Source organism: Sander vitreus, chromosome 5, assembly GCF_031162955.1.
Source record: "Sander vitreus isolate 19-12246 chromosome 5, sanVit1, whole genome shotgun sequence".
NCBI lineage: Eukaryota > Metazoa > Chordata > Actinopteri > Perciformes > Percidae > Sander > Sander vitreus.
In genome coordinates, this window is record NC_135859.1 from 10098127 (window position 1) to 10116348 (window position 18222).

General features: G+C 40.7%; 1 protein-coding gene across 3 annotated transcripts in view; it reads left to right on the top strand.

Annotated features, from left to right (window-relative positions):
* The window catches only part of LOC144518011 (netrin receptor UNC5D-like), a 343327-nt gene that overhangs the window by 242699 nt on the left and 82406 nt on the right, over positions 1-18222 (top strand). For 2 of the 3 annotated variants that reach the window (XM_078250348.1, XM_078250346.1), the window contains 4 exons: positions 1903-2067; positions 3397-3429; positions 5265-5450; positions 9556-9918. In XM_078250348.1, coding sequence (XP_078106474.1) covers positions 1903-2067; positions 3397-3429; positions 5265-5450; positions 9556-9918 — 747 coding nt within the window. The remainder of the gene's footprint in view (positions 1-1902; positions 2068-3396; positions 3430-5264; positions 5451-9555; positions 9919-18222) is intronic. The other variant, XM_078250347.1, reaches the window with a different exon arrangement.

Below are 18222 nucleotides of genomic sequence, written 5' to 3' on the forward strand. Positions count from 1 at the left end.
TAGAGCAAGATGAACCTCATGTCTGTGTCAGGATGTGTTTAAGCTAGCTTGTCTTAAACAGTGGAGTCAGGGGAACAAAAGGTTGCTGTCAATCTTTTTAGTGAAAAAAGCAAATAGCATAGTTATCAAAATGTTGAAATATTCCTTTAAGTTTCTTAAGATATCTCATGTGAATGTTAATCAAGCTGTGATGATTTGCATGCCTCCTCCTTCTCCTTGTCTTTCTTTTTGGTATCTGCAGACACATACTGTATGCAGTTGTGTTCAAAATAATAGCAGTCCAACATCTCTAACCTCATAAATCAAATTTTTTGGTAGAAGTGATATTTCCACATGGCAAATAATCTACTAGCAAGTGTTGTATAGTCATAGAAAACTAACAGTCATGACATGCATGCTGTTCATTCTGTGTAATTGAATCTGTAATTGAAAGGGGCATGTTCAAAATAATAGCAGTGTTGTGTTCAATTAGTGAGGTGATTAATTCTCTGAAGAAACAGGTGTCAGTTATGGCCCATATTTAAGGAAGGAAAAAAGCAAATGTTGTGCATGCTGGTTATAGTGCATTTCACACTGAAATACTCAGCAAAATGGTTCGTTCCAGACATTGCTCTGAGGAACAGCGGACTTTGATTAAAAAGTTGATTGGAGAGGGGAAAACATATAAAGAAGTGTAGAAAATTATAGGCTGCTCAGCCAAAATGATTTCAAATGCCTTGAAATGGCATCCAAAGCCTGAACGACGTGGGAAAAAACGGTCAACTACCATTCGAATGGATCGAAGAATAGCCAAAATGACAAAGGCTCAACCAATGATCAGCTCCAGGAAAATCAAAGAAGACTTAAAGTTACCTGTGAGTACTGTTACGATCAGAAGAAGGCTATGTGAAGCAAAGCTATCAGCTAGAAGCCCCCGCAAAGTCCCATTGCTGAAAAAAAGACATGTACTGAATAGGTTGAAATTTGCCAAAGGACACATTGACTTGATTCTGTGGACTGATGAGAGCAAAATTGTTCTTTTTGGGTCTAGGGGCCGCAGACAGTTTGTCCGACGACCCCCATGCATTGAATTCAAGCCACAGTACACTGTGAAGACAGTAAAGCATGGTGGTGCAAAAATCATGTTATGGGGATGTTTCTCATACTGTGGTGTTGGGCCTATTTATCGCATACCAGGGATCATCTATCAGTTTCAATACATCAAAATACTTGAAGAGGTCATGTTGCCTTATGCTGAAGAGGAAATGCCTTTGAAATGGGTCTTTCAACAAGACAATGACCCAAAACACACCAGTAAGCAAGCAAAGTCTTGGTTCCAGATGAACAAGATTGATGTTATGGAGTGGCCAGCCCAATCCCCAGACCTCAATCCCATAGAAAACTTCTGGGGTGACATCAAAAATGCTGTTTCTGAGACAAAACCCAGTAATGCAGAGGAATTGTGGAATGTAATTCAATTGTCCTGGGCTAGAATACCTGTTCACAGGTGCCAGAAGTTGGTCGACTCCATGCAACACAGATGTGAAGCAGTTCTCAGAAATAATGGTTATGCAACTAAATATTAGTGCAGTGATTCAAAGTAAAGCAAACCCTTGAGACATTTTTCAGTTCATACAGTAAATGTTTGAGTTTGTAAAGAAAAATGCAAATACTGCTATTTTTTTTAACAGCCTAATATTCCTTTTTCTTCACTTTCTGTAAAGGTATAACACAAACTTGATCAATTTTGGTCATGTTTTGATTTGGAATTGAATGTGCAGTGTTCCCAATGCATTGCTATTATGGAATTAAAAGCTATTCTAACGATTTTGAGCATTATTCAATTTTTTAAACACACTGCTATTATTCTGAACACAACTGTATCTGTTAATATCTTTGTCCCCATTTGTCCTTATATTGCAGTTGATGGAAGCTGGGATGAGTGGAGCGAATGGACCCTATGCAGCAGCCAGTGCGAGAAGCAGCGGAGTAGGGAATGCAACTCCCCAGCACCCAGACACCGTGGCAAGATGTGCGAAGGAAACAGCGAGGCCACTGAGAACTGCACAGATGGACTGTGTACCCAGAGTAAGGCCTTTCTCCCTGCTGGGCATCATTATCACCATCATCATTATCATTATTGTAATCACTTCCCTATCATTATCACCATCATGTATACACTCACAGTAACATGGCAAATCATCACAAGCATGTTTGAACAGGAGGTGTGTGTTGAAAAGAAATCACACTGTGGATTGACACATGTCCAGTGCATGTTAATGTCAGCGCTCTTTCTCCTGTGTGCTGCTCACTTGACATATCGTATGTCATGCAGAATCTGCCACAGGGTAAGAAGTGTAGACATTAATTCTTGAATGATGTGTGACGTTTGGAATGAAATTGCCCTGTTTGGGTCATGCACATGCAATGACTTAAAAAGTTGAATTATTTACTCACTAGTGTGAACACTAGTATAAATAATGAGTACACTATAGGCTGAACGATTAGTTTCAAGAGTGAAATCTTCAATTAACAAGGGGCACAAATTTGTTTATAGCTTGTGTCTAAATAAGTTGTAGGGCGACCAATGCTAGCAAATGTATGCAGCCATAGGCGGCAATACCGTGGGTGCTCCGGAGCTCGAGCACCCACGGAAAATACTGAGCACCCACGTGTGCCAGACTGCCAGTAGGCTACATTCATTTAAAATTAAACATTGTAGTTGGTGCTAAGTGGAGCGTCTGTCATAGTGTGATTGGTTATGTCGGTGCCATTGATTCTTAATTTTCCACAAAGCTGATCGCAGTTACGTGTCAGTTAAACTTTTCATCTCCAATCCTATCTGTATTTGTGAGAAGTGGCACTGTCCTAAGTTGAAAGATAGCCTACTTTACAGTTTTATTATCGAGTTAATAGGCGTGTGTGTTCGTGTTGGCCACTGTCCATTTCCTAAGGTTCTGAAATGCACACATTTTTTGACTACTTTTTTTTTTAAAGGGCACATACACATACAAACATCATTTATAGGTTTACACTTATCAGATATAGAATATGTATATAAAAACATTTTTTTTATATACATTTAGAGAAAGTCTGGTAGAAAAGTGTGTGACTTCATCCCTCTTAAATAAATCAACCATGTGTTTTGGACTTGTCTACTTATTAGCTCACTCAAAGAGTCGAGCCTTTGAGCAGTTTGCAACTCACCACCTTTATCTATAGTGATATGAAGGCAGTAATTATGCCTGATTGGCCATTTTCAGATACTGTATATATCGTCAATGAGCACAGTCAGCAGAAAAGCTCCTCACTACTGTTGGATCTGAGACCACACTTTTTAATCACTTCACCGAGGCTCGGACTTTAATCACCACTTTCCTCTCCTCTTTGTCTTATTCTATCTCTCTGTCTTTGCAGATCGAAAGCTGCTACATGATGTTAAGCCTCAAAGTGAGTCTTCCTCTGTGGATTTCTTTCATCTTCAACTTCCGAGCCCCACGACTGCCATATGTAATGCCCGGAATTCTGGGGGAAAGAGATGATATTTAAAGTTAAAAGTTAGCAAAAAAAAGGAATTACAGTCGTTTGCTTTCTCTCAGTACATACTCTGGAAACATCAAGAATTACCACCATTTAGTTCACTTTCACCTGAGCAACTTCTGTTTTAACACAAGTGCTCATTAAGCATTCATGTCATTATTCAGTGCCTGACTTTTATGGACAAGCGTGACATCACAGCTGTGCTTTTACTTTGTGCCAGGAGATATATTGGTTGTGACAAGTGAACATGTGCTATGTTGCGGAGGATTAATGGGTTGTAATCATTGCAAACGAGCTAATTTGACCAAATTACGGCGTTGTCCTCACATTCCTGTGGTGGCTTTCAATCACTTGCTGGAGTAAGCTTGGCTAAGTGATTGTCAGTGTTAGCGTGAGTGCTTTCATTAACCTGCCACAGTGTAAATGTCATTCCTCCTGCTTACTTCGCAGGCTTTAAGGAACACTTGAATGATTGAATGGGGAGTGCATTAAGCTGGTATCTGGCGAGTGATCACCCTGGTAGGAATACTCTAAATTAATTTTCCTCTGATTGGTCTTTGCAACAACTGGTGACCACCGGCTACACCGCATGGGCTCCAACTGCCTGCACTGTGAGATATCTATCATAGCTATTGGATATAGACCGGTGGGTCTAAAGGCAGTTAGACTAATCACCCTCCATGTTAGCAGCTTGAATGTGAAATGTAACAGTTTAGAGTAACGGTGCATAATGTAGCATAGAGAGATAAGACAGATGGTCTGCTCCATCTTATCACTTTCCATTCTTCTTGTTTCATTGCCATCCTGGGGCCAGAGTAACACATTGTAACTCTTGCCTCTTTTTGACCTTGAATGTCTACATAATAACAGAATTGTCTCCACTGCTTTTCTTCCATCTCCTCCTCCCTGTTTCTGGGTCTTTATTAAAACAACAAAAACAAGGCACTTTTATGTGAAACACTTAAAAAAGCCTTTCTCTTTTCTGGCAATGCTGCCCTACTCACATTGAAAAAAAGGAGTGTGTTATTTGAGAAATCTCAGAAGAACACATTTACATTCCGTAAATTTGGCCTTTCCCTGTTCCCTAGTTAATGCAAACTCAAAACTTCCTCCATGTTTACCTGCTGTCTTGATACATTTAGCATGATGTATATTTATTAGGCACTAATTCCATCAGAATTGCAAGAGTTATGTCAGATGTTCCATTTTGCCCCCCTAATGGAGCATTGAGTTGCTAATGTAAAGCAGAGATGAGGAGCTTGAGGTCTGGAAAGATCACATCCCCAGATTTTTTTCATTTGGTGTCTTAGCTGAGATGATTTGAGGCAATTTATCAGACTTTGCTAAGCTCACCCTGGAGCCACAAAAACTTTATATTTCATATGCGCAGAGGCACTCCCCAATATTAAACAGACTTTGTTCTGTTCGGTGTAGTTCCCCTTTATATCGTTCAGAGAGTACGACAAAGACAAAATGACTGGAATTAAGTATGAAGGATCAATCGTATTGAATTGATGCGGTGGAAATGGACAGTATACAAAATTTGACCATGTGAGCTGTTGTCAGACGACAGGTGATTCCACCCCTTTTAAGGTTTCCTTTAACCGGCCTTTATTAGCGGTTGAGCTTTTATTAATTTTGTGCTGGCTACACACCCAGATATTCTTTGAGCCATTATTTCAATACTGTTTTTATATAAGAATTTACAGAAGCTCTCCTTTTTTCATATGTCTCCTGTGCTTCAGGTATGGACAACTCCAATGATGTAGCCCTGTACTCTGGCCTGGGAGCCGGCATCATTGCCGTGGTAATCCTTGTAATAGCCATCATGCTGTACAGGAAGAACCACAGCGAGTACGGTGAGGATGTCATTGACTCCTCTGCGCTCACTGGGGGTTTCCAGTCTTTCAACTTCAAGACCACCAGACAAGGTAAGAGAGAGTGCTATCAACTCCACGCTGACACGCGCCGACAACCACAAGGCCAAAAGGCAGCATCATCAAAGGCCTCTGTGACAGGGCCACCCTGGTGATTGATGGCATTTGTTTGCAGCAGCATGGCATACAGCCTCCCTATATGCTTAGGATTTATACTTCTAAAATCAGTGAAAGGACCTGTCCTTCTATTTTGACAGATCTGCTTCTCTGTTATTGTGAAGCAGGAGATAATCAATCTGATAGAGATCGCTCCACACCCTCCCTGCGGACCACACATTTGACTGTCAGGCAACCAATCTCCTCCATCAGATTACACTGGACTAAACCACTGATGGATAAATGTGAGGTGTATGGAACAGTGAACATCAATTCCATTTTTGTTGTGCACAGCAATAACTTCTGTGGGTTATGTGACTGCAGCTGTCCCGGCCAGCCTCGCTACAGGCATTCATATTACTGTCACTGACATTTCTGGGTTAGCGCAAGTGATAGCCATTGTGGCGATGGGTGATCCATTCTTGCCTCAGTGACAGCACTGTGAGAAGCCCTGCCGGAGCCCTTACTGTGCCCCCGGCTCCCCCAAGGCCTGCGAGTTGGTCAAGCCCCACCCCTCGTCATGCCATTGGAAGGGTGTGAAAAAAACAGGGGGCTGGTAGGAGCTGGGTCTCCATTCAGCAGGTCATCAATCCTATTTAAATAGGCCAGCTTTCCCCGCAGCCTGCCTGCTGTGCCCTCCACCGGCCACAATCACTCCTTTCCATTTTCCTCTCTATCAGTCCGGCTGAGGTTCCACATAAAATGTAGAACACTTCCTCAGCCCCAGTTTGCTTTGAAGAAAGTTGTTGAGGCATTTTATATTAACCTACTTCTGCCGTGATTGCATTGTTAACATTTAACCAGTCTTTTCATAAACAAAGCAGGAAATTAAACAATTCTTCTAGGAAGGAAACACTTCTAAAATTAAAAATAAAAGTGTGTTTAATTGCAAATCAGTAGCTAAGAAAAAAAAATCTTAAATACTTAAAGGAGTTCTTAAATGCTTTCGGATGGTTCTCTGCTGCTGGAGCGGCTGTAAGGCAGAGGCCTGAATGAGTCTTTGGACCTGACCCTGTCTCTCCACATTACTTCTCCTGAGTGATTTTTAATCAGAGGCCCAATTCCAAACCTATCCCTCAAGGTATTCAACCTGAGGTACATTTCATTAGTTTCTCTCATCTCACCACTGCCATTCCATTTTCGCCCGCGCCATTCTTAAAGATGCACACCCAAGCGGTAATCAGATCATTCTCCACTCGACCGGAGGGGAGAAAATTTAGCAGTGATCGAATGTCAGTTGCAGAAGGGTAATGCCCACTTGGCTGCAGCTCTGAACATGAGCTGAAATATCTGCAGTCGCCTGTAGGTTCACTGTCACTATTAACTGTTTAGAAATGAAAAACGCATATTTAAATTTTTTCATAGAACATTATCCTTTTAGTAATCTATATCCTTGATGTTCCACTTCCAGGATTGCTCGGTGCCAAAGGAAATACCGCCACATGCATGTATGTCCATTTCCTTCCGCTTTCTTTGTGTTGGAATTTTAAACTCTGGTGGATTTATGAGGACTATGGTTAACTGCTTCTCAGATCTCTGCATGGTAAATTGAGACAGCTAGCTAGACTAGCTGTCCAATTTCAGTTTTCTGTTGCACAACTAAAACAACTTTTGAACGTACACGTTACACCAAAACAAGTTCCTTCCTGAGACTATTTTGCAGCAGCTCCGTGCGGACCTTAGCATCGCCTATGACGATTGTGATTGGTTTAAAGTAGGGCTGTCAAAATAACGCGTTAATTTCGATTAATTAATCTGAGAAAAAATAATGCGTTAAAACAAATAACGCAGATTAATCCATTCCATATTGAAGTTTGACCCGGAGCCGTACTAGCCACCATTCGACTGTCAAATGAAGGAGGGAGACGAGAATGTGCTGCCTGGATCATTGATTGGAACATTTACTTATAAAAATCTTCTTCCTGAATAGGGTTGGGTATAATACGGCACCGGTGCCTTAACGACCGGTATCTACCATCTGCTCTTGGATGCTCTGAAAACGGACATTACAGGCAACAGAAACATCGCTGCACGTGACGATAGTTAACACTATACTCGACAGCAGCTAACGTTAGCCTACCGCTAGCTAGTAGCTGGATTTAACACGGTTAAAATGCTGACAGCTAACGCTACACGGTGTAAAGTGTGACTGTATTTCACTGTAGAGGATTCCAACACCAGGATGTAACAATCTGCAGCTGCCGTTGTCAGAAAAACACAGACGGTGCGTTCAATGAAACTCGTAACCTACAGCCTCGTTCAACTATTGTTAAATGCCCTTTTCCCATCTGGTGGTTGTTTTTGTCGTTCAACAGCAATTTACTAGTGACATAAGTTATTGTTATAGTTATTACATTATTATTAAATCATTTAATTTTGACCATATGGCCTTAGCAATAAACAAGCCGTTCTTTAATGTCGCAGACTGTTGTTTAGTACCCTTCTTTTTTTTTCTTTTTCTTAACTTTCTTAAAAAGTATCAGTTCTGGCACCGTTAAGGCACCGGGCAAAAATTATGTATGCGATTAATTTAGATTAATTAATCACAGAGTACGTAATTAATTAGATTACATTTTTCAATCGATTGACAGCCCTAGTTTAAAGAAATGCCAATAAACTGGAGCACGTTTTTCTCCCATGCCATAATGCTATGTGGAGTGGCCAGACCCTCCTCCGTTCCACAACATGTGGATGGTCTGTCAAAGCGACACAATTCTTTTAGCAACTATCTGAACATTTTATTCCATATTATATCTTCCTATTGTTTGTATCATTTGTAATGCAGATGCAATCATGCAACATGAGCATTACCACATGCAACAATATTAATACTATATACATACTATATATATATATATATATATATATATATATTGTATATACTAAAATGAAACTTATATACTCACTGTTAGGGCTGAAATGATTAATAGATTAATGGATTTGGTTATCAACAACAAATGATTACCAAATATTTGGATAATTGATTATTCTTTTAAATAATTTGTCAAGTAAAAAGGGCATGCTTATCTTTGTTTGATATCATTGTAAAGTGAATATGTTTAGGAAACTGAAGTGAAATGTGTAACAGTTTTAATGATTAATTAATTAATCAAGAAAATAATCAACATATAAATTGATAATGATTAGCTATGATTAGTTTCAGCCCTATTTTCTGTAATTTAATTTGAATAGGAGTGCAGTTACTAAAAATGTAATACATTTCTGGTCATATTCCATATTGTGACGTGTCAAGAATTCTGTTGGAAAGACAACAACAACAGGAAAAGAAGAGTTTTGAAGAACAAGCAAAACCAACACCCCCCAAAATGCCCCCGGTAATTAACGATTTCCCTAAAAATAAAACAACATTAGCCTCCCGCCTTGTACCCCTCACCAGGCAACAGCTGGGCAGCAAGGACTCAATGACTTCACTGTTATCTTGGCACGTCTTGTCCAGGGGCACTGCACATCTGAGTCTGCCAGATCGATGCGGCATGCTCCTCGCTCTGTTTGGCACCGTCGTCACATCTAATGGCCACAGATTTAGACCCCCCTCCACAGGCTGTTGGGTCCACACTGGGAGCTGAAGGGCTCCTCTCATTTACAGAGCAGTCACCTACACCCCTCCTGGCCCTCCCTTCTGTCCTTCATGAGGATGACTCGTTGTCCAGAGGAGCTGACTCCAGCAGATGGATGATGGAGATCAAGCTGTGTGTGTGCTTGGTAATTAAAAAAACGCTCTGACTGTGGCTCTGAGCCCTGGACCTTCTGTCCAGGTTGTGCTCCCTTACCTCTGATGCAGTGGTTGCCTGCCCGGACATGTTGTTTTAATTGGAGCTTCACTGGTCAGCTGCAAGAAAACCAGATATGTGGCTCTTAAACCTTGAACTAGATTAATGTTACCTAAGTATATCCAGGAATTTGTATTAATTCTTGAGATTAAAGGTGATTTGAGCAGGGCTTTAAGTGACTGTGTGGCTGTTCTATCTCTCCATCTCTGTAGGCAACCCACTACTTCTCAACTCCTCGATGCAACCTAACTTAGCAGTGGGACGGACATACAGCACGCCCCTCTGCTTCCAGGAGAGCACAGACAAAGAGCTATTTGACCCCCTGCCAGACATCAAGGTCAAAGTTCAGAGCTCCTTTATGGTTTCACTAGGTGTGGCCGAGCGGGCAGAGTTCCACGCCAAAGCCTCCGCCGAGACCTTCCCGCGGGATCTGAGCCAGGACTACAGCATTACCACTCATAGACGCAAGCAGGGCCTGCTCACCCTCAATGGGCCCTTCAGCACCGGAAAAGAGCAGCTGAGGACCAACGGCGTGTTTGGCCACCCCGGAGGACGCCTGGTGGTGCCAAACACCGGTGAGCTTTACAGAAAGTAGATAAAAGCACAGACTGGGTCTGTTAGTAGAAACAGCACTGCCTCTATCTTTTTTTGTGTTAATAATGAAAAATAGCTTTCCTACTATGCTCTTGGTTTCCATAATGAGAGACTGCAATAACTGCTCATTATAGAAGCCATCATCTGTTTAGTATGAGGTGCAGCCTTCCCAGAGTATCTTGCAACACAACATTTAACATTTACCACCATTTCTTCTTCACTTTCCTGGTGCTTGTTGTTAAACGATCTGCTGTGTGTGCATCAAGGCACTTTATGTTTCTGTTACAACTGTTCTCAGCTCTAGAAGGTGTTACACCAGAGGCGTCGTTACGCCTGGGCGTCCCCGGCTACAGCACCGAATGTTTCATGAATAGCCCCGGATCTCGCCCTCTCTTATTTTTATTTTTTTACAAAAATAAGTATAATAGACTAAAAAAGCCCCAGAACGGCACATGCAAATAAGAAAACAAGTATTTTCCAAAGCACTCGCAGTTCTTAAATTTTTTTTTAGAACTCATGGTAGAACTGCAACTTTGTCCAGCATATTTTTCCAAGGCGAATAGAATAGGCAGCTACTTGCAGGGTCTGACCAACATGTTTTTGTTGCTATCACCTGCGTGAGGAAAGCTGTGAAAGGTGTAATTTTCACAGGAATCATAGCCAAAGTTAGCTTAGTGTCCACTCTCGCAGATTAAATAAAGATGAGCAGCATGCCTTCCGTGGTCTGTTCAGCTTGCTGCGGCAGACGTGACGCGTTTGTGCTCCGTGTATTTCTGCCGTATTTTCGGTTTTCCAACTCCGATGTATAGCAGCGTACAGCCACTTCCCTAAATTCAGAGACCAGAGACCCAAACGGGGCTCTGTGTCTGTCAGAAGGTCTGAGATCTACCATATCAGCAGAGCAATCACGTAATGCACAGCAGACTATGGTGCAGGTGGATTATTTTCTGAAATATAATGACTGTATTCTTGTAATAGCCTATTATAACTTTATTTTTCTCAAAATATCACAACTCCTCCAAATCTCAGAGAACACAGATGGGATGAGTTATATTTTGAATGTGCTCAAAGTTTTGAACGTAAGCAGAAATCTTGCTCAAACACATCTGAAATATTACGGTCCAGGGGTTTATTAATGCATTCAAATTCATTAATTTATCATTGAGTTGAATAATTGTCATATGCACATTTAAGGAGATTACATCTCCAACAAAAAAGGAAGGAAGGAAAAAAGGAAGAAGGAAAAGAAGGAAGAAAGCAAGGAAAGAAGGAAGGAAGCGAAGAAGGATGGAAGGATGGAAGGAAAGAAGAAAGGATGTGAGGAAAGAAAGAAGGAAGGAAGCGAGGAGAAGGAGGAAGGAAAGAAGGAAAGCAGGTAAGAAAAGAAGGAAAATGTAGGAAGCGAAGAAGGAACGAAGGATAAAAGAAAGGAAAGAAGCAAGGAAGTATTGGGAATTGATAGGATACAGATTCAATTATTGGCAATTTATCAAAGATGTTTTATCAATATTAATACAGTTATGAATATGTGTATTCATAACTTTACCAAATTGACAAACAATCAAAACGGGGCACCACCCTGGAATCAGGGACCAATAACGAGCTGTGAAACTGTGTCATAAGTGGTGTTCCCTTTAAAATACAGATCTTAATTAATGTGATTAATTTATCTAGTAGACCTATCTTTAAAAGGAACAAAAGAAGGGTGAAATTCGAGCACTGACCTGTTTAACCTGCAGTTATTACAATAGATACACAAATAATCACAAACAACTGCTCTTTAAAGTAAAGTATAATAGAATTTATTTAACTTCCAAATTATTAATTGTCCATCAATAGTTCTTCAATCAATAAACCTATATACTTGTTACACACTACAACAAAGCAAAACAGACATGTAGCAGACATGTCTGTGTGTGTGTGTGTGTGTGTGTGTGTGTGTGTGTGTGTGTGTGTGTGTGTGTGTGTGTGTGTGTGAGTGTGAGTGTGTGAGGAGGAGGGGGGAGGTGACGAGACCTTGGGGGTAGCTAAACCACACAATATCATGGTGGCGGATGATACGCCGCAAGATTTGAGTTCTTTGTAGTTCAGTACAAAGACTACAGAAATGGCGGTCGGGGGGACCGCGTGGCTATGAGTTGTTGAAAATTTCTTTATTAGGAGTAACCCCTTGAGATGCAGCATCTCGTTTTCAAGGGGGTCCTTAACAATAAATAAATAAACGGTACAATCATAATTAGACACAACAAAATGAAAACAGACACAAAAAAACAACAACAAAAAACAAATTAAAATATGTCATAATCAAGTTTCAGGCAGAATAAGAATGAAACTGGATATTCATAATATTAGAAGAGGTGATATCATGGTATCGTAGAGGATTATGGACAGGTACAGTTGGTACTGTAATAGGAAAACAGGGCATTTTTAAAGGAGTGGAGAGATAGACTGAATCGAATGTTTACAGGTAAATTATTCCAATCTGAGGGGGCTTTAAACCTAAAGGCTTTCTTAGCTGTAGCGAAAGTTACAGCAGGGACAGAAAAAAAGAATTGTGTAGAGTATCTCAAGTAGTAAGTAGAGGAAAAGCGTACCATAAGCTGTTTTAGATAACTAGGGTAATTGAAATGTATAATAATAAACAACATTGAGAGGAAGCAGATTAGTGCTGGGTGCAACCTGATATACAACATCAGCATAGTCCATAATTGGTAAGATAAGTTGTTGCACAAGTTTTTTTCTAACAGTAAGAGAGAAGCATTTTCTAGAGCAGTAGAGAACACTAATACCAAAGTTGATTCTTTTTAAAATATAATCAATATGATACAGCTTTTTGCAATGAACTACCATCAGAACATGTAATTACACACGTGTGAACTTTTAATTTGATGGTCTGTGGCATTCCAAAAATCATAATATGAGATTTGGTTTTATTAAGTAGTAATTTATTTCTTATGAGCCAGTGTTGTAGACTATCAAAGTCATTTGCATCCTTGTATCATAACACATTGTTTTCTGTTATGGAGATAAGAATTGAACCAGAGTAGTACATTACGTGACAGACCAGCAGAGAACAATTTATCTAAGAGCAAGTAGTGATCAACTAAGTCGAAAGCTTTTGTCAAATCAATAAAAATTGCACCAGTTAGTTGACTGCTATTAGATGCGGAGAAAATATCATTTGTAAGCTTTAATAGTTAGCGCATTAGCTGTTCAAACTAACGTGTTACAGACAAAAGAGCTACACCAAAACAGGCTACTTAACCCCCAGTGGCTATGGGCTAGCTGTTTAGCTGTTCAACGCACATGTATGCGTGTGTGTGTGTGTGTGTGTGTGTGTGTGTGTGTGTGTGTGTGTGTGTGTGTGTGTGTGTGTGTGTGTATGTGACTGTCGTAGCTAGCAAGGCCAGCTGTTCACACCACGTGTATGCATCTGTGTGTGTGTGTGTGTGTGTGTGTGTGTGTGTGTGTGTGTGTGTGTTAGGTTTGTGTGTAAAAGAAGAAAGGAAAGCACATTTTAGAGAAAGAAGAGACACTTTGGATCTTGATAGGGATGTTTTTTATACAAACTCTGGTGAGCTAAACAGTTGATTTTCCGTGGAGACAATACAGCTCCGTTTGCCTACACAGGCCCGCGAGGTGGCGGTCTCGTCACCTCGCAGGCTGTAGTCAGACTGACCAACGGAGCTTATTATCTCGCTGAACAGTAACTAACTTCTCCGCAGCGGGAGAATAGCAATTGTAGCATTACAGTTTAATAAGCTACATATCTAACACAACATATCAAACATGCCCTGTGATCAGTGGTGCTTTCACAGCAATAACTTGGACTGGGCAGTCCGATCACATTAATGGCAAAACAAGTGGCAGTAATACCCTTCACCTATTAATAAACACACATATATTCTCTGCCCAGAAACCTCAAGCCTTCTTACTGTGTGCAGTCCGTTCGTTTTGTCCATAGACTTTCCACGGTAAAACAGAACGAAGTACGGACACACTCGTCAGTGATTCCCGGAGACGTTTATCTCCCCAATGGGCAGTGGGGACAAGTCAGTCGACTTTGAAGAAAAGTGGTGTCCGATGTCCGATTTCTTTTTTATTCATTTAGTTTAGCTCCCCTTTCTCTGGTCTCAACAAGGGAAGGAAAAAGGAAGAATGGAAATAAGTAAAAAAGCAAGGAAAGGAGGAAGGAAGCGAGGACAGAAGGAAAGAAGGAAGGAAGTGAGGAAAGAAAGAAGAAAGGAAGGAAGGAAGGAATGAAGCGAAGGAAGGAGAGAAAGAAGGATGGAAGCGAGAAAAGAAAGGAAGAAGGAAGAAAGCAAGGAAATAATGAAGGAAGCGAGGAAAAAAAGGAAGGAATGAAAGAAGGAAGGGAGTAAGGAAGGAAGAAAGCTTGAAATTGACGTCAATCCCCCATCATCCTCCAGTTCTGCCTCTACCATAGAGGGCGTGTTAGTTGGATTCATGAGTTCCTCTAAATGCTCCTTCCACTGCCCAATTACCTCCCCAGTTGAGGTCAACAGTGTCCCATCCTTACTGTACACTGCTTGGATGGTTCCCCGTTTCCCCCTCCTGAGGTGGCAAACGGTTTTCCAGAAGCACCTTGGTACCGACCGAAAGTCTTTCTCCATGTCTTCTCCGAACTTCTTCCACACCCGCTGCTTTGCCTCTTTCACGGCAGAGGCTGCAGCCCTTCGGGCCAGTCAGTACCCTACAACTCGTCCTCTGAGATAACATCCAAGAAAGACTCCTTCAGTCGGACGGCTTTCCTGACCACCGGTGTCCACGATGGTGTTCGAGGGTTACCACCCCTTGAGGCATCCAAGACTACAGCTCCCCGTCATAGATTTAGCAATGGAAGCTTTGAACATTGCCCACTTGGGTTCAATGCCCCCAACCTCCACAGGGATGCCCAAAAAGCTCCCTGTTGAAAGTCTGTCAGACAGGGGCATCCTCCAGACATTCCCAGTTCATCCGCCCTACCCGTTTGGGCTTACCAGGTTTGTCCAGATTTTTCCCCCACCCCCCCGACCAAACTCACTACCGGAAGGTGATCGGTTGACAGCTCCGAACACAAACTTCTTCACCACAATAAGGTCATGGTTCCCGGAGAGGTTACCATGATACCGCAACCGCAAAGGTTATGATTAGAAAAAAGATTGTGGTTTAAAACACCAGCCCCCTTAAGTAGTATTCCCAGGACACGACCATGCGTTTCCCAGATGAAAGTTTTGTGTTTTCCCCAGGACACGAACTCCGCTCCCCCCCTAACTAATCTTAACGACTAGAAAGTACTGTGTTTTAAGACCCAACCACTGACCCCGACCACATCACTATGCGTTGTTTTGCGCTCTTATACAGCAGCAGTCAATGGGGTGCATACAGTATTAAATACGTGGAATACATACGAATTACAGTGCATTACTTTTCGTAGCTATATGTATGAATGGTTCATGAGAACAGCCTGCTAAAGGTTTATATTTTTAAAGGCCATGCCATCTGTAGAAGGAATACTTAAACAAGCAAAAGTCCTGCTCTTTAATCATGGATCCATTTATTTACAAGAACAATAGTAGAAGAAGAAAATGATTTAACAAAATGAGATAGTTGACCCATGGCCCCATCCTACCCGACAATTCCCAGGATTCTGTGTTGGAGATTTTAGAATCATACATGTTTGCTGCACAGCCTCCACCAGATACTACCAAAAAATGAAAAGAAGTTAAATGTGATCTTAGATGAGAAAAACACAGAAAAATAAGGCATGTACACAAGTATTATTAATGTAACTCAGCTTGTCAAAGTTTGTGCTTTACTAAGAAGTCATGTTCTTATTATATCACACTATTAATACATATTCACACTCCTCAGCTGTTGCTAACATTCATCAGTGCCGTTGCCATCTTCACAGGCTCTCTCAGGCAAACAGGGTTCACGCTTTCATCATGTTCCGCCCACACAAATGCAGCAATTGGAGAAGTTTGCATGGACCGTTATAGTTGTCACCAGGTTAACAGTCTGTGCAAACCGTAGTCCTCTTCTGTGGTAACATTCCTTTTTTTTTTACTTTAATAAGCCTATGTTATGAGATATCTGATTGAGATTTCCGCCTCGATTTCAATACAGTGTATATTTGAATTGTTAATGGTAATTACAACGGTGTAACTTTGGTTGTAGAAGTTGGGGGGACACAAAAAACCCCGCCAGTTCTCCAGCAGAAAAATGTTTTCCATTTGAATCCCATTTTCTGCATTTCTACATACATTTGTAGGGACTATGGTGATACAAACTCCAGGAAATAATTGATGAAAAGTTGATGAATTCTGCAAGAAAGAATAGTACTAACCTATGTATAACAAAAATATGTCTTATTGTTTAATATATTGGCTGATCGCCAAGACTTGAGAGAATCATTTCATAAAGTAAAAAATGTTAACAAAAAATTTCTGAAAAAAAGTCACACCCATGAAGCATGGTAATGAGACAGGGTTTAGTTCACAAATGGTCAAAACACAAAATCGACTAGAGCATACATTTCAGTCATCAAAGAAATATATATATATATATATATATATATATATATATATATATATATATATAACAGGTAGAGGACAGGGATTGATCAACATGACAAATTTCAAGGGACAATAAGGATGTGACGTTTACCTATTCTATTCTAACTCTCCCTACATCCCTATTAAACTTGGCTCCTTCAAGAAGAACATTTAGAAGCACATTACATTTGATAATATTCAAACTGTATTCACTACTTATCATGTACACTTCTTCCCTTCTATCATCAACAAATCAAAATCACCTGGCCCTTCATACAGCACATGACCTTCCTGTAACATTGTGCTGCTACTGCTTCTCCCTGTCTCTGCTTCTCCCTGTCAACTGAGTTATGATCATATTGAGTCTAACATTAAACTAGCAGCCAGAGTCTGCTTAACATACATTGCTGACAGAAAATGCTGCGGTTTAAAGTGGACTAGTTTCATTTTTATTTTTACGAAGTGCCGCAACCACGATACCTGCTCACCTTCTCCTTAATCTGCTGGTATGGGTCCATTACTGTAAAATAAAAAAAAGTCCCTTTCCAGGTTAATTAAGGTGAGCAGCTACATCACAGGTTCTAAGCAGAAAGGCCTGGAGGAACTTTATCAGAAGCAGATGCTAAGAAGGGTTGAATCTATCCTGTCAGATAGTTCTCATCCCTTCCAGGCTGAATTTCAGATGTTGCCATCTGGATCACGCTTTAGGGGGCTTTCACACCTACCTTGTTTGGACGGACTTTCGGACCTTTCAGTTTCAAACTGAACCATGGTCCGGTTCGTTTATAGTGTGAAAGCATTTTTTGGATGGTTCAGATGGTGGTATCTTAGTCAAGTTTTAGTCGACTATAAGTCTCGTCATTTTAGTCTAGTTTTAGTCAAAAGAAAACTCAATATATCTTAGTCAAGTTTTAGTCAAAACATTTTTTTAAATAACAAATTATTTCTGAGATTATTTCTGATAACCATTTCAGTCAAATAGTTATAATGACACTTTCAGATTTTTTGTAAATATCATTGAACGTAAAATGCGACCAAATATCGAGGCGCTTCCTTATTTCACCAGTAAATTCCTGTTAAACGACAAAAACAACCACCGGATGGGAAAAGGGTATTTTACAATAACTTTGAATGCAGCACGAAGCTGGCGAGGAGAGTTTCAAGTGAACACAACATCTGTGGGTTTTTTTTATTAAATTAACTTAATTAATTACATTTTTAAATTAACACTATAAAGAACCATAGATAACTTATTGGCTTACTAATTATTGATTGTTTACTGTTTTTTCTATTGTTTTTAACTATGCCTGCAAGGTAGGCAATCTCTGTATTGTGTGTGATTTGTACTATACTATCTGCTGCACAACAAATTGCCCCATTTAGGGACAAATAAAGTAACTTGAACACTTGTTGTGTAGGTATGCCGTGTGCCATAAATCCTTGGGTGCAAAAGCGCGAGGTAGGGAGCAGAGTAGAGCAAAGTTTAAATAATTTGATCTGTGAGCGCAGTGCACGGTGCAATTTCGAGTGGTGCGCGACGCCAGGGGTAGTGCTGCACCTAATTGGGTAGCACTTCCCATAGGAAAACAATGAAATGGAGTTTTACCGCGGATCATGTGTAGGCGGCTTTAGGCTACCATTATTTTTGACAAGGGTCTCGCTCTCTCTCTCACTCTCTCTGTCTGTATCAGTCTCTCGCTCTCTGTCTCTTAGAGCTAGATTAAATGA